The sequence below is a fragment of the Myotis myotis genome, unplaced genomic scaffold (genome assembly GCF_014108235.1).
Source record: "Myotis myotis isolate mMyoMyo1 unplaced genomic scaffold, mMyoMyo1.p scaffold_m19_p_12, whole genome shotgun sequence".
In the NCBI taxonomy this organism is placed as follows: domain Eukaryota; kingdom Metazoa; phylum Chordata; class Mammalia; order Chiroptera; family Vespertilionidae; genus Myotis; species Myotis myotis.
This window is the reverse complement of record NW_023416316.1, coordinates 1,798,026-1,814,512: the sequence shown is the minus strand read 5'-3', so window position 1 is coordinate 1,814,512 and position 16,487 is coordinate 1,798,026. Positions and strand designations below refer to the sequence as shown.

Below are 16,487 nucleotides of genomic sequence, written 5' to 3'. Positions count from 1 at the left end.
CTTGATATCTCTTAAGGTGTATGTATGTGAAGAACCTTGAAGAAATAATAAAATTCATTCGAGTGACAAAAACACAGTATATGATGATGAAAGATACATTTATTTTTCATGTATACATGTACACTGATAGTCCGACAGAAAACTGTATGACTCCGTTTGATATTATCAGTAGGACTTTTGTTGCTGCATCACTGATGACAGAGATTTTACATCAGGTTCATATTTCGTGACCTTCAGAGATATGCAGGAGCTACTACTTTCATCCGTCAGGCTACTCCTATTATGAGACTTAACAAAATTCATCACTGAGAACAAAGATTCACAAGCGTATGTGGATGAAACCAAAACACTGGTCGGATCTAGGAAGGCAGGAGAGTTAAGGCAGAGGCACAGAAATTGCTCTTCCCCTCGCTAGTCCATCCATGTCTATGGTCTTTAAGATCACTTGTTATGTAAAATTATTTATTTATCTAAGATGCACCTACACTGAATTTATCTGAAAAATAAAAAAGTCGATATTAAGAAAAAAACTGTAAATGGAAGATTATAAGAGAAGGTTTCGCGTGCCAGCAAAAGTTATTGGCGTGCTGTGTTTGGCACGCGTGCCAGGGGTTGCCCACCCCTGCCCTACGTGCTCAGATTTAAACGTATCTGCTGTGATTTTTGTCTGGTGCGATTATTATTTATGTTGATGCTCAACCTGTCCCGTCTGCGGCTGGAGGGGCACCTGCTCGACGTGGAGTCCCTCACAACCTGGTCCCTGGTGCCTCCTGCCGTGGGGCGCCTGCTGCTCCAGGCTGCCGAGGCCCCGTCCTCAGCGGCCCTGGTTCTCGTCCTGGGAAATGGACTGTAAGACCACAACCGGGGCAAGAGCTGCAAATGACTCTGACGGGTCCAATTCTTGTTAATTTCATGAACCTGCATCAGGGTGCGTAGCTCCTTCCCGCCTTTTTCTTGTCCTGGATTCACCTACACATGGAGCACCGCCATGCTGCACCTAGACTGGGCTGCGCAGGTGGCGGACAGCCAGTGCATGAGCCGTGCTCTGGTTCAGCCCCGCAGAGCTCCACGGCACGTGTCAGTTCTCAGGTGTGGGAGCCGGAGAGGACCTGGCGCTCAGCCAGGTGAAAATGCGTAGAATGAGAGCTTCTAAATGTTGAACACGGTCAATATGCAGCTCTGCACACAATTTTGAAGCTGGTGGTTTGAGGCCTTGGAGTTGGAGTCTCCGAGCATTGCTTCCCTCCTGACTAGTGGAGGTGAGGACAGCTCCGTCGCAGAGTGGCCACCAGGCGTCCACGAGGAGACGCGTTGGTGAGGGTGTGCACAGGGCCTGCACGGAGGACGCCCCTGGTGGCTGCCCACACCCGCCAGCACTTCACAGCACTTCACTCAGTCATCACACAGGTGAGGTGACTGGAAGCCAGTGAACCTCAAAGCTGGAGCGAACTTGCCCTGATGTTGTCTTTCTGCCCACACCTGCGGCCAAGGGATGCTGCAGAGCGTGGCTGCAGTGGTGCTGGGCCGCGAGGTGTGGACATGACGCCCCTCGGTCAAGGGCACTGGGCTGCAGTCCTTCCTCTGCCACTTCGGGTGGTGTGACCCAGGGCAAGTCAGACAACCCTCGTGCCTGTACTCAGCCGGGAACGCATCGGGCCTGCTGGAGGGTCAAGTGAGATGATACAGGAGACGCGGCTGTGGTGGGTGTGACGCACAACTGAGCACACAGCCTCCCGCCTCGTTCCCCGCGAGCGCAGTGTGCGGAGGCGTGTGCTCTCCAGCGCCCTCTCCGGCGCGCACACCCCTCTACCTGCCGCAGACTCTCGTGGGTCTGACTGTGTTAGTTTAACGAATCTGCGTGCACCAGGTTGTAATGACCTTGAGTTCCGGGAGAAGGAGATGGCAGTGCGTCACACACAGGCCAATGGACGCCACCTGCAAACTAGCCAGCGCCGGCCCGGGTCACAGGCAAGACGCCCAGCAATGGGGTGCAGGTGGGCTCTTGGCAACTGCTCTGGGATACCACAGATAAAGCTAATGCCATCTGCTAATGAAGCAGGCTTGCCGTTGCCACGGTAACCCTTCTTCTATGCTAAGCAGCACATTTCCAAAGAGCTCCCTCCATACCCCTCCTGCGTCTGTCTCCGCGTGTTCGATGGTAAGTTGCGGAGTCAAAGGAAGCCAGGGGGCCTGCGGGCAGGTCAGACCCTCCAGGAAGGTGCCAGAGAAACGCTGTCCCTGCCTCGCTCCGCATCGGGCCGGCTGCGCGCTGGGCAACTGGGCTGAAACCGCTGGTCCTCCGCCTGTTCTCCATGAAGAGCATTCCTAGTTCACTACGGCAAGGCGGGTCCCAGGCAGGAAAGGCAGAGTGGGAGCGAGGCTGAGGATAACAGCAAAAATACTTACCGCCACTCTGCCACCCAATGCCACCCAACACACACTGAGCAAATACAGCACTGGGTCCACCGCAGGCATGAGCGACACCGCGCGCTCAAACCTTCCCTCCGGGGCTTGCGCAGGGGAAAGGCACCGTGAACCTGAGCAGCGTCTGTGTCTAGGACACAGGGGAGGCAAGATGACTGAAAGCACATTTGCATCAGAAACCCAGGACCAGATGTGCATGCCTGACCCGGCACATGGCCACACGTGGGTGGCAAGGGTGGCACAGCGCCTGTCGTTCGGACAAGGGCAGCACAGTGACCTCGGCTTCGGGGGCAGGGGTCTGTTACAAAAGAGAAGCCAACCATACGGCCACTCACAGCCATACAGCCATTCACAGCCATACGGCCACTCACAGCCATACAGCCACTCACAACCACCAGCCACTCACAACCACCAGCTACTCACAGCCACCAGCCACTCACAGCCATACAGCCACTCACAACCACCAGCCACTCACAACCACCAGCCACTCACAGCCATACAGCCACTCACAACCACCAGCCACTCACAACCACCAGCCACTCACAGCCACCAGCCACTCACAGCCATACAGCCACTCACAACCACCAGCCACTCACAACCACCAGCCACTCACAGCCATACAGCCACTCACAACCACCAGCCACTCACAGCCACCAGCCACTCACAACCACCAGCCACTCACAGCCATACAGCCACTCACAACCTTACAGCCACTCACAGCCACCAGCCACTCACAGCCACCAGCCACTCACAACCACCAGCCACACACAGCCACCAGCCCTCACAACCACCAGCCACTCACAGCCTTACAGCAACTCACAGCCATACAGCCACTCACAACCTTACAGCCACTCACAGCCACCAGCCACTCACAGCCACACAGCCACTCACAGATGTCATTTTCCAGGACGTAAGAGGCCTGCGGTTCTGTAGGTGTTGTTTTTCCAGGTGTAGTTAGGAAGGTGGGGGAAGGGGAGGCAGCCAGGCATAGCTACCCCACAGCACTAAGAACCTACATATTTGTACTAATTCCTGAGACAGAAAAGATAAAGCGAGTGACCCCAATAAGCACTTATTTATTGAGTAGATAAGTGTTTGTAGCATGGGACACACTGGGCGCCGACACGGATTCAGAGGATCATGTGACGTTAGAGCTGTAAAGAATTACAAAAATCATTTGTCCAAGTGCCCCATCTTAAAGGTGTCAGCAGAAGCCTCGAGAGGTTTAGGAGAGTCCAATACGGCTCCTCCCGGAAGAGGTGATAAAGCAATGTGTGACTGAGTAGCTAGAGGGCACCCTCGGGCCCGGTGTCCCCAAGGAACCCCGGGGGGGGGGGGGGTGCTGCCTCGTCACCCTGCTGCGTGGCACCAAAAGGCACTTGGTTCCGCGCCTGTCCATCATCAGAGGCTCTGAAAGGTGGAGGTGGCTGGACAGGTGAGCCCTCCCACCTGGTGACTCCTCCAAGGGGCGCCCTTAGATGTGGTGAAAATGTTCAGTGCCATCCAGGCTTCCCCTGACTCCTGGGGGCTTCCCCCGAAAAATGCAGACTTGCCCTGGGCTCCAGGACAGGGGCTGGGCATACCTGTGAGGCCGCATACAGATGTCGAGGTGTCTGGCTTGAGCAGCAGGTAGATGGTCTTGCTGTTGACTGAGAGGAGATGGAGAGAGGAGGGAAGAGCAGAGGCCGGGCTGGGGGGTCACTTCCCTTTATGGAGTTTGGATACTGCTGATGCCCACGCGGAGAGACGGTAAATGGGCAGCTTGGAGACGGGACTCACGGATGAGGTCCTGGCCAGACGGTCGAGTTCATGGATGACCTTTCCCAAGGTGGCGGGTGCGAGTTCAGACGAGCTGAGACCTCACCCTGAAGACACCCAAGGAGCAGCATCTGGGCTCGGGGCTCAGGGGCGGGAGGCAGACCCAGCCCAGGCGAGGGTGGTCCCTGCGCTGACCCGCCACCTGCCCAACTCCATTGCAAAGGCTCAGGGTGTCCTCTGTGCAGTCGCCCCCCCTCCCCCCAGCCCCGCCCTCCTGTCGGCAGCGCTTGGCTTTTTACCATCTCGACTGTCGGACGCGCGCCAGCTTGACCTTGATGTAGAAAATTTTCATTTGAATCAATACATAGACAAGGTCACTTTAAAATCCAATTAATATGAACGGGAAGAAGTGCCCCACAGCTCTGTGAGCTGGAAAGGACCCGTTGCGAGTTAGCGACAACAAAGAGGCGGCTTTTTGAGGACGCAGCGGCGGGGCCCCTTACACACGGGCTGTAGTCAGAACACCAAGAACTTTCTGGCTTCTATTTAGGGCACCTTAACATTAATCTAGTTTGTTTGAACAAATGTACTGAAAACTGTGAATTCCTGCAGCCCCATTCAAATAAATTAAACCTGGACTTTGGCTCACCCAGGAGGCCCTAAAGGAATCTAGGTGTTACCGCAGTGTGAGCAGAGCAATCTGCATTGATACAGAACAGTCACAAAAGTGCTGGCAACAATAACCAGAACCTGGGGGAAACTGAGGCACTGGTATTTACGAGGCTTGTTCCCACCAGGTTCCCACCCAGGACTCAGGGCGCGTCCTCCTCGCGTTTGCCACCGCGACCCTCCACTCTGCTCCCTGCAAATGAGAACGTGTGCTGTACAGCAGGGGCTGGAGAACCGCACAGATGACAGGGACGTATCGCTATCCTGGGCTCTTTTCTGTCTGCTCATCGCTTTCCCACTGGGAGCTCAGCTCCTCTGCCCTTGAACCAGGTGAGCACAGGCTATAAATGACCAAGCAGCCAGTGGAAGAAGATGAACTTGCTTTGTGACTTCCAGGAACGACGGCAAATCATGTAAAGTTGGAATGCGGTGTTAGGGATGCCACTGAGACATCATGAACCTCTTCCTCAATCTGCTTTACGCTGGGAGCTCCTAAGGGGCTGGGGCTGAGCTGCGCGAGGGAGCCCCACACCTGCGGCTGGCCCGCCTCTAGGGGACCCTCATGGGTTTGAAGCGCAGAGGCTCTGCAGTGCAGGGCCGTAAAGAAAGCATCCCGCACCCCGACCCAGACAGCTGAGCGCTGCAACTTCGCGGTGACACTGCAGCAGTGAGTTAAAGCAGCCCGACTCTGCAGCAAAGGGCAAGCTGCCGTCTGGCATGCTGTCGCCCTGCCGTCTTCATTCGAAAGCGACACAAAGCCAGCAGACTCCCGCCCGCCCCTCCCCCAGCCTCCAGTCCCTCATCGGCGGCAGCAGCAATGCTCCTCACACTCATTATTCCGGAATGACGCCTGTTTGTAAATAGCAAGAGGAGATGCAATTAAACCACGAGAGGCTAAATAAACACACATGCTAATTAGGACCTTTCCAAGAGATTTGTTTTCACGTAAAGACTGGAATTTACCTTTCATTAATCTAACTTAATTGCAGTATGCACCAATAAACATTCAACGCGAATTAAGTGCTCTAAATGGCTTCCCCCTATCGCAGGGCGGTGAGGGATCCTGGCTTTGGGTAACAAGCCACCTTCTGCGGAAGGCGCGGACTGACTGGGAAGAGCCTGCTGAGCATCAGGGAAGGATTTTGGCAGTAAGACAGGTACCGCACCGTTACCATGACGCCTGAAGTTAATGAGGTCAAGGTCACAGTTCAAACTGCAGCCTGGCCCCTCTTGTGAGTCAGCGAGCTTTGCTCAATTCCATGGTAGCAGACATCACCTGTTTCACGTGCCAGCTTCCTGTCACTGGTTCCAGGGGAGACGGAGTCACGGTCTGGATCAATCAGTTCACATCCAGCCCCAGGCCCAGAATAATAACGCCCGGAACAGCTGCCCGGTGGCTGTGTCTGAGAGAGGACAGCCGGTATTGGCAGGAAGAGAAAAGCTGGCGCTTTAACCTTTGATTCCAGGTGTGAAAGACTACATACATTTGACAATGAAACTGAAACAACGTGACGGAGTATCCACACTGGGCATCTTTTGTGCAAAGGCCTCGGAGCACTGAACGGTTTACTCCTTCAGCAAATATTGACTGAGCCCACGTAGCAGCAGGCGCTGGATCAGGCCGGAAACCACTTCAGGAAACGCTGGTTGTTCTGGACACTTTCCTCCTACAGGTTTGACTGGTCCTCCCCTGCTCGCTGCTGCTCAGTCACCTGCCACCTTCCTCTCCGTCAAGTCCAGGCCGCCGAGGCCCCACCTCCCTTCTGCCCCCGCGGAGCCAGTGGCACCAGTGGCTGGAACCTGAACCTGGAAGAAGCCCGATCCTGCAGGGCTCAAAGTGGTGGGATGCGTAGGCAGCCCCCCAGGGAGCTGGGACTCCACGTTACACTGCGCAACTGCATCCATTAGGTCCCTCAGCTCCTAGTTATAGAGTAAGTACTTAGGAAGTTCTCCACGGGAGTGTGTCCCTCAGTGCACTCCACGGAGAGGAAAAGATGTCCCTGGTCAAGCAAGTCGGGGACACCACATACATAACCCTCCTCTTAAAGAGTCACAGTGCACACTAGCATGTTAAAGGCTCTGAAAAGGACTGCAATAAAGGAGCCTGCTTAGCTGTGTTTAACCACCGAGTGCTTCCTGTGCATATCAATCTCCTTAACAATTAGTGCAGCAGGAATCCCACCCCGGAAACTGATACATTAGTATTAGGAGAGAACTCGCCTGTTCCACCAGTCTCCAGCCTGGATGGTATTTCTCCATCTGACACCTCCCCTCGCTCACTCCACCCCACAGCTGCCGGTAGGAAGAGCCAGCCATGCTGCTCCTCTCCCCTCGCCCCAAGAGCCTGGGACCTGGCATGGGCTCGCTGTGAGCGGACCCATAGTGGCTCCAAGATCAGAGAAGGCTCCCTGACACTGGATGAAAACTATCCACTCTGAGATGGGTAACGGCTCCCAGTTCTAGAACTCTCAAGATTCCCTCTTAAATTCATTTTTATGGTTACACTGTAAGCCTCTGGGAATCCTAGCCTGGTAACAGCATCACCGCCAGCCCTCACTAATCACTCTGGCAGATCATATATAACAACAAAACAGCTAAAAAAAATCGCTCCGTGTTAGCGAGCAGATGTCTAGCCCATTTGCAATTAATACGGCCCACTTCCACACAGTCAGACTGCTTAAAATTCCTGGAACAAGATGCAGAAGTTAAGATGCAAATGCTCTGATTTTAATGAGAATGAATGGAAATGATAAGTCCCCTCTCCCTTTGAGAGGAGGTTACAATCTACATATAAGTCCCAACTGCACCCTAAATTTATCAACAAAACAATCATTTGATAAAGCCCGTGGGAAAGAAGGAAATAGAACGGGGAGAGTCAGAAATACATTCAAAAAGTATTTCCTACCCACATCAAATGCTATCAAAACCATCCTCTTTCAAGAAGCCTTTAAAGAAACCTGACTCACTGCGACAGTCCCCACAGCTCACATACGAGGAGCTTCCTGCATTTGTGTGACCCAGTGACCTTGTCACGGACAGCGCAGAGGGTGACGCCCTGGACCTTACGTCAAACCCCAGCTCCTGTACTCAGTGTGACCTGAATCTCTCTGTTCTCTTCCATGAAACAGTGCTAACATCTTGCATGGAGGGGCTGGTGTGAAAAATCAAATCGATAAGCATATATTACAGTTCCCACCACACGGCAGGCAGAGTTCCAGGGAGCAATTATTAGGATTCTACTCATGATGGCAGGGGCAGACTTTTCTAGAATCCGGACAAGTCTCACCCTTCGTTTTCATTTCTCCCTGCGTGGAAGGCCTGTCGGCTTCCTGAAATCCCACCCCTTCCGTGAGGGTGTGGTTGTGAGGTCCCTCTTGGATGGCACTGTCACTGCGTGAACACCCCCCTCCCCCCGAATCAGGTCCCCTACCCCTCACTCCGCGCGCTCTGGGCTGAGACCGGCCTCGGTAACCAGCCCAGAGTCTAGCAGTCCCTGCACGCTGGCACAGCCCGACCCACCCGGGCAGCGGGCGCCGGTCCTTATTGACTTAAACAACAGGGAACTTGGCTGCCATTGCACTGTTTGTGCCCGGCTTCATCCACTCAGTGGAGGCCTCCTCTGTGCCAGGCACAGTTCTACGCCCTGCAAACATGACAAGGAACAGGAAGAATTTGGTAAAATTCTATTTTTCTGGGGCTCCCAGTCGTGCAAGACATTGGCTCAAGGCTGAGTAGAAGGGCAGGACCAGGCTCCCGTGATGCCTGGGAAACCACGCACTCAAAAAGGATTCAATGACCGCAACCAACAGAAGTCAGACAGCAGGTCTTCACAGGCACAGTGCGTTCTGGAGGTTTGGTGGTGGCTCAGAAACCTCCAGAAGTGGGGGAGGGGGCCAGGAACCGAGAAAGAACACGCACCCTGGCGTCAAGCTGACAGAGGTTAGCCCTCAGCCTGGCGACTCACCGGGCCCCCCAGCCTGCCGACTACGGGGCCCCTCAGCCTGGAGGCTCACTGGGCCCCTCAGCCTGGAGGCTCACTGGGCCCCTCAGCCTGGAGACTACTGGGCCCCTCAGCCTGGAGGCTCACTGGGCCCCTCAGCCTGGAGACTACCGGGCCCCTCAGCCTGGAGGCTCACCGGGCCCCCCAGCCTGGAGGCTCACCGGGCCCCCCAGCCTGGAGGCTCACCGGGCCCAGAGAGTGCATTCTTTTTCAAAGGAAATGTATTTGTATTGATTTCAGAGAGGGAGGGAGAGGGAGAGAGAGAGAAACATCAATGATGAGAGCGAATCACTGATCGGCTGCCTCTTGCACATCTCCTACCAGAGATCGAGCCCACAACCCAGGCATGTGCCCTGACCTGGAATCGAACGGTGATCTCCTGGTTCATAGGTTGACACTCAACCACTGAGCCACGCTGGCCGGGCCAGCGCCTGCATTCTCACTAGTTTGCTCCTGAAGGGGGTTGACAGTGATGACAACGATGTAATGCCCACCATCACTCCTGCAACTACATACAGCCCAATTAGTTCAATTAACTTTAATAAAATTCGATATAATATAACTTGTAAAACTAATAATGCCATGGGTCAGGACAGTGTATACGCATACTCATCTTTTAATTCAGCTGGCGACCGAAATGGATTGTGTGTGTCACTTTTATTAAAACGACAACTGTTTTATCTCAACACATAGGCACAATGAAACGATTAACTGGAGGAAAAATCAACTGTGTGGATCGGGATAAGGGAATAACGTAAAATAAAGAGATAAACTGCTTTTAAAATCAGCCGAAGATTTAATGCAGTCCCGGAAGGTTTCAATTATTTACACACTTGGTCCATGCAGTGTAAATCCGGGCTAATGAGATTCAATTGCCGGGCATAAATCTGCAGAAGACAACCGCGTCTACGGAAAACAGCAGCCGGGCTCCGTGTTAGTAACTCTTCAAAACAAAGATTATGCCTCGGAAAGAGGAATGACATTCTGTTCCACATCATTGACTGCAGTGGGTGTTGGGAGACATGGCTCCGTTTAGTCAAACACAAACTGAGACAAGTTACAAGGGATTCAAAGGACCTATTGATCAATAGGGTTGTCTTCTAATAACAAGATCAGCACCGATAATTTACACAGTCTCTTTGTCCTACAGAAGCTGTGCAGTCCCGGAGAAGCCCTCTCTGTAAAGTGCCCTGTCTCCACCCAGGCGGCGTGAGGCAACGCACGAGGTGGAACGGATGTCACTGGGTAACTGGCCAGGCCACACTCCAGAAGCCTCATCGCGGCTCTGTGCGTGTGGTATGTGATACTGTAGGAGCTGTCAAATGGCATTTTATTATATTTTATTTTAAATAATATTTTTACTGGTTTCAGAGAGGAAGGGAAAGAGAGAGATGGAAACATCAATGATGAGAGAATCATTGACCGGCTGCCTCCTGCATGCCCCCTACTGGGGACTGAGCTCACAACCTGGGCATGTGCCCTTGACCGGAATCGAACCAGGAACCTTTCAGTTCACAGGTTGACGCTCTATCCACTGAGCCCAACCAGCTAGGGCCCAACTGGCATTTTAAAGCGAAGTGACCCCCTTGACATCCACCTGCGGCCCTCCGTGCGCCTCAGACTCTGAGAGACAGGCCTGCGCAGTGCTTTGGGGGCCACGGAAGAGACTCTCCGCCCGAAGAAGCAGGGCTGGGCCTCTCGAAAAGGAGCGCAGACCCAGCCCCGAGAACGCACAGCAGCTTTGCCGGAAGGCAGGAGGGGGGCGAGCCGTCCCAGGCAGAGGGGTCAGCAGGCCCAGGCCCAGCAGCGGACATGGAGCGAGCCACGCCCCCTTCCCGGTGCAGTTTTCGCGTGTGGTCCGTTTTCGGTGCCTCCTTCTCTGGGGATGTTCTCCTTGCTCGCAGGCTTGTTCGCTGATTGACGGCTTTCAGGAAGGTGTAGATTTTGTTCTCGTTCTTACCTCCTGTCCACACTCCTGTCCTCAGACCTCCCTTTTCTTAGATGCCACTTCAGCGTCTCGTGTGTCAATCTGTGAAGGTCCTTTTAAGCCTCCTCTATCACACACACTAAAACCAGTGAGCTCATCCCACTGCATCTGCACCTACCTCCTCCCATCCTGGTTGAGATGATCGCTGCTGTGCTAGGACATCAGCACTTCCCCCTCGTCACACCCTTTGTTTTAGCCTCACACCGACAATGAAATACAGGGGTGCCCACTCTCCGTCGGAGGCTGACGTCCCCCGGCCTGTCCCGTGGCTGGGCGAGGCTCGTCCTGAGATTCCGCGAGCTGGACGAGCGGGCGCCGACTTGTGTTTGAGATGGTTTTTCTCTGGCCCTGATGCTTGAAAGGCACACGTACCCTTGACTCACGCCTTTGAAAGCGCTGTCCATCACTGCCTTGTGCTTTATGTATTGATTTCGAGACGTCTGATGCCAGTCTCATTCTCTTGCCTTGTAAGCTATTGGCTTCTTTTGCTTGGGAGCTGTGGGGACTTTTCCTTGGTCTTTGATGTCTAATAGCATCACTAGACTACATCTTAGGCCTGACCGGCGCTGGCCAATGTCCCAGGCACCAGCGAGGCCTGCCGACGTGCAGATCCAGACCTCCGTTAGCTTCCACGTTCCTTCTGCTCCATGCGCTTCCCGGGCTCCCACTGCAGTCACGGCTTTTCTTCCCTGTCTCTCTGCTTCCCTCCCACCACCTGCTCTCTGACCCTTCCTTTTTTCTTTGCTTATTTGCATCCCTTGGTTGTTTCCCGGCATCTCTTCAATGCCCTTATTATATTTCATGTGAGTCTATGTTTTTTCCTTGAGCATGTTGAAATTTAGTCAATTTCTGAGATGATTTTAGCATTTCATCCATTTTTGACTGAGTACAAGTTCTTTTCACTTTTTCACATTTTTACCGGTTTCTGAATTTCTGACTCAAGAGTATTTTTCATCTCTGCACACACCTGAGGGTGTGAAAGTCAGCGGAGGGCGATGTTAAACAGTGCTCTTCGGCTCCGTGGCGTGTGTTTCCTCGGGTGGGAGGGGGGTGGTTCCTTACGCTGCGGTGTTTAGTCCTTCAACATTTTTCCGATGGAAAATTTCAAACATCTAAGAAGTTGAAAGAGTTGTAAGGTGAACACCCATATTCCCATGAGCTAGAATCTGTAGTTATCATTTTGTCCCACCCAATTGTCACATATATCTCCCTCTACCCAGCCACTGGGCCATCTTCATTTTTTCCAGGCATTAGTAGACTTCACCCCTAAACACTTAGGCAAGCACACCATTGGTAGAGTTTAAGGTTTAAACATTTTTCAAGGTTAAACTTGTCTACAGTAAAATGTACACCTTAGTGTACCCTTCTCTGGATGTTGAGAAATGCGCACAGCCACATAAACCACACCTCAAAGGGCTGACACTTCCCCCGCCACCAAAGCTCCCGTGCGCTCCCCGTCCACGCCTGCTCCCCCAGGGCAAGCACGGCCCTGCCTGCCCTCCATGCGCGGAGTCCACGCGGGGAGTCACACGGAGGCAGCTCCCGGAGCCAGGCTGACGGGAGCCCGCGGGGGAGAGCTCGCCGATGCATGCGGGCTCTTCTTGTCTCCTCACGCGCAGTTTGGAGCGCGGGCATTCTTGGTCTTCTAGTTGTGTCTACGGTTTTTTTGTAGTTTTATTTGTTTGTGTTTTTCTGTATTTTTTGAGAAATACTATCTATCTTGGATTTAGATAGTCACCATATTTGATTGCCAACATTTTCAAACATAAAGGAACAGATTATTTAACAACCATGCAAGTTAGAAAACGACCAAGATTTAGATTTTGCCACACCTGCTTTATAAAGCCCCCTCTCTCTCTTTTGAAATATTTTAAAGCAAAGCTCATACAACACGTTATTTCCACTTCAGTCTCCTCCTCTAAAGACAGACCTCGGCTTCAGCCCGAGGCCACGGTTACAGCTGACAACCACCAGCAACCGCGGTGCGGGTGAAAGGCAGCCCCCAGCCCACGCGCACGTCCTCCGGCAGCCGCGGTGCGGGTGAAAGGCAGCCCCCAGCCCCTGCTCACATCCTCGGGCAGCCGCGGTGCGGGTGAAAGGCAGCCCCCAGCCCCTGCTCACATCCTCGGGCAGCCGCGGTGCGGGTGAAAGGCAGCCCCCAGCCCCTGCTCACATCCTCTGGCAGCCGCGGTGCGGGTGAAAGGCAGCCCCCAGCCCCTGCTCACATCCTCCGGCAGCCGCGGTGCGGGTGAAAGGCAGCCCCCAGCCCCTGCTCACATCCTCCGGCAGCCGCGGTGCGGGTGAAAGGCAGCCCCCAGCCCACGCGCACGTCCTCCGGCAGCCGCGGTGCGGGTGAAAGGCAGCCCCCAGCCCACGCGCATGTCCTCCAGCTGCTGCAGGAATGCTCTTCCGAGGAAGCCGGGAGCTGGTCTGGAGAATGGCCAACATTCTTTTAACTTTTACTCTTTTTTTAAACCTTAAAGTTTTGAATCAATAATAAACTTCCATTCATTTCACTGCCATTGCAACACACATTTTTGGAAGCACTTTTGTGAAATTTAGTTTGATATTTTGTTGGAATATTCGTACGTTAGACACATTCCTCCTTAGAAAGCAGTTCTAACATTTTGGCCTTAGGGTCTCGCTGCGATCCTGTAAGCTGCCGAGGCCCTAGGAGCTTTTGTTTCTGTGGGAAGCTATCAATATTTACCACATTAGAAACAAAACAGAAATGTTTAAAGCACAAGACGCAAGCCAACAGGCATTAGGGTGACGACGGCACCTCACGCTAGGCAGCCCCGGACAACATGGCGAGCCTGAATGGAGAGCGAGGAGGAAGGTGATGTCTGCCCGGGAAGCGGCTTTGCTGTGGGAGCCCCCGCAGCAGCCTCTGCGCCCCTCTGGCTGGGCCCTCGTTGGAGAGCTGCTGCCTTAAGGAATGGGTCTGACTTTAGAAAACAAATGTACAATTTTTATGTGTCAAAATGAAGTAAAAAATAAAAGCTGACTTTTCTAGTAAGTCTTACAAAATGGCATTTTCAAAAAAGCATTTAACAAAGAATTCCAATCATAATCGGAGCTGTGACAAAGTGCTGAAAGCTGGGTACAGATTCCGCAAGTGGTTGCTGCAGCATCACAGAATTTTATTTTTTTAATTAGGTATTTATTATTTCTTATTATTTTTCAATCCTCACCTGAGGATATTTTTCCAATGATTTTTAGGGAGAGTGGAAAAGAGAGGGAAAGATAGAAAGAAACATCAATGTGAGAGAAACACATCTATTCGTTGCCTCCTGCATGAGCCCTGACCAGGGCTCGGGCTGGGGAGAAGCCTGCAACGGAGGTACATGACCTTGACCGGAATCGAACCTGGGACTCTTCGGTCCACAGGCCGATGCTCTGTTGCTCTGTCCACTGAGCCACAATGGCTGGGGCAGCATCACAGAATTTTAGACTGCGGGTCTCCGGAGCGTTCCCAAGGACAGCTGAGGCTGCACCTCGGCCTCGGCACACGGGGACAAGCCTGCGTCCTGCTCCAGCGCTGCCTCCCAGGAAAGCATTCTGGCATTTTTCCGGGAGCCACACATTTGCATGCGCTAAAGCAGGCCTTCTCAACCTTGGCACCGAGATGTGTCCGCGTGGTTTAAAAAAGACATGTCATTCAACAGAAGGCATGAATATGTTAAAGAGATGGAAGGTTAGTTAAAATGTATGTTTAGAAAGATTGACAAATGAGTTTTATCTGTTGTAAATCATGTAACATAAAGATTCAGTTATATAATATCAAGATATCTTTCAAATATCATGGTTGAAGTTTCATCTTTTTCCTACAATTTTATACCTGGTGAATCAGTCACAATTTTTAACATATTTTTAAAAATATATTTGATATGTTTTTATTTATTTCAGAGAGAGGAAGGGAGAGGGAGAGAGATATAAACATCAATGATAAGAGTGAATCATCAATCAGCTGCCTCCTGCACGCCCCACATGGGGGATCGAGCCTGCAACCTGGGTATATGCCCTGACCAGGAATCAAACCATGACCTCCTGGTTCATAGGTTGACACTCAACCACTGAGCCACACCGGCCAGGTAGCACATGAGCATTTTAAATGCCAAAAGAAGCCAGCTGCTTGTTCTCGTCTCTGACTCGATTAAGCGCTTACAATATTTTGACTGCTGGGAGAAAATTAATAATGGGATGTTAGGCGGTAGATGAACTGAAACTAAATATCAACACAGCTAGATTTATTTTTGGATGACTGAGCTCATCTCCTCAAAGAACGGAAATAGGATTTATTACATCATGATATTAACATACACAGCATCAAAGAGCCCCCCGCAGGGCAGAGACAGCAGCCACACCGGAGGCTGAAAGCTTAGGGTGCATCATCCGGGGAACCGAGTGGACAGCTATGGCCATTACCTCTGACTCACAAAGACGCCGGAGGAAGTTAAGGCGTAAATGCCCTGACAGTTTTGGGATGGAACCAGTGCGGATGCCTCGTTCCTTCCCTCCCAGCAGCAGTCCCCACGCAGCCCATGCGGACACACTCATACACATGGGAGAGGAAGATGCTGTGACCTGTCACTCGCGTGTTCACTCAGCAAATATTTACTGAGCGCCTGTGTGTCCTCCCCTCCTGCACCCACCCGTCTCCTGTGTGGGAGTGTATCTCCAGGTCAGACACAGGGAAGGGGCCGCCCCTCCATTTCTGAGGGGCTCCGAAGCCCTGATACCTCTGGGCCCACGAGGAAATGCTGGTCAGCTTTAGATGAGCCAAACAGACCCCAACTGCCTCAGAGGGAGCCCAGTCTACCCGCCCCTCCTCCTGCCCCTTCTATCTGTGCAGACACTGCAGACAACCCAGGGCTCCCACGACAGGTCACTGACACCTGCTGCCCCTGGTGGTGACTGCTCGACGATGACGGAAAACAACGGGGTCACCAGAATCTGTCTGTCACCCTTTACCATGTAATCTCGAGGCCAGTTTTCTTCCATAGAGATGGCCAAGGGGATCTTACCAGAAGCATCGCTGACGTTCCATTGGGTCTGGATAACTGGATGGACATTTCAGGAAACATCCTGTCAATGCGGCTGATCACGTCATCAACATACCTAAGTGGGAAGAGAAACACACCCGCATGAACGAAACCCTCGGCTCAGGAACACAGGCCCACAGTGCACGGAACTCCTTGTCGGTTTCACCTGCATTAATGGAATCCATTTTCAAGAAGGCTAATGGGATAACATGGCTCTTTGTAAAATATACTACTTCCCCGTTCCTCCTCTTGCCTTCCAGTCAACCAGTCTTTAGTTAGGGTTAAGGTACCCTAACCCTAACCCCAACCCCTCCTTTTTCCTGGAGGGACACTAGCTAATTCAAGTTATAGCACAATTTTTGCTTAAATGGGTATTCTATGTTTACATTCTACACTCTATGCATACACACACACACACACACACACACACACACACACACTCATATCCTCACCCGAAGATACTAGTATGTTTATTGATTTTAAAGAGAGAGGAAGGGAGAGGGAGAGAGAGAGAAACATCAATGTGAGAAACACTGACTGGTTGCCTCCCGTATGCACCCTGCCTGGGGATCCAGCCGCATCCTGGGTACGTGCTCTGACCGGA

At 52.5% G+C, this 16,487-nt stretch overlaps 1 protein-coding gene across 1 annotated transcript in view; it reads right to left on the bottom strand.

Annotated features, from left to right (window-relative positions):
* Positions 1-16,487, bottom strand: part of MED27 (mediator complex subunit 27) — a 140,700-nt gene that overhangs the window by 23,800 nt on the left and 100,413 nt on the right. The window contains exon 4 of the mRNA XM_036329309.1: positions 15,866-15,959. Coding sequence (XP_036185202.1) covers positions 15,866-15,959 — 94 coding nt within the window. The remainder of the gene's footprint in view (positions 1-15,865; positions 15,960-16,487) is intronic.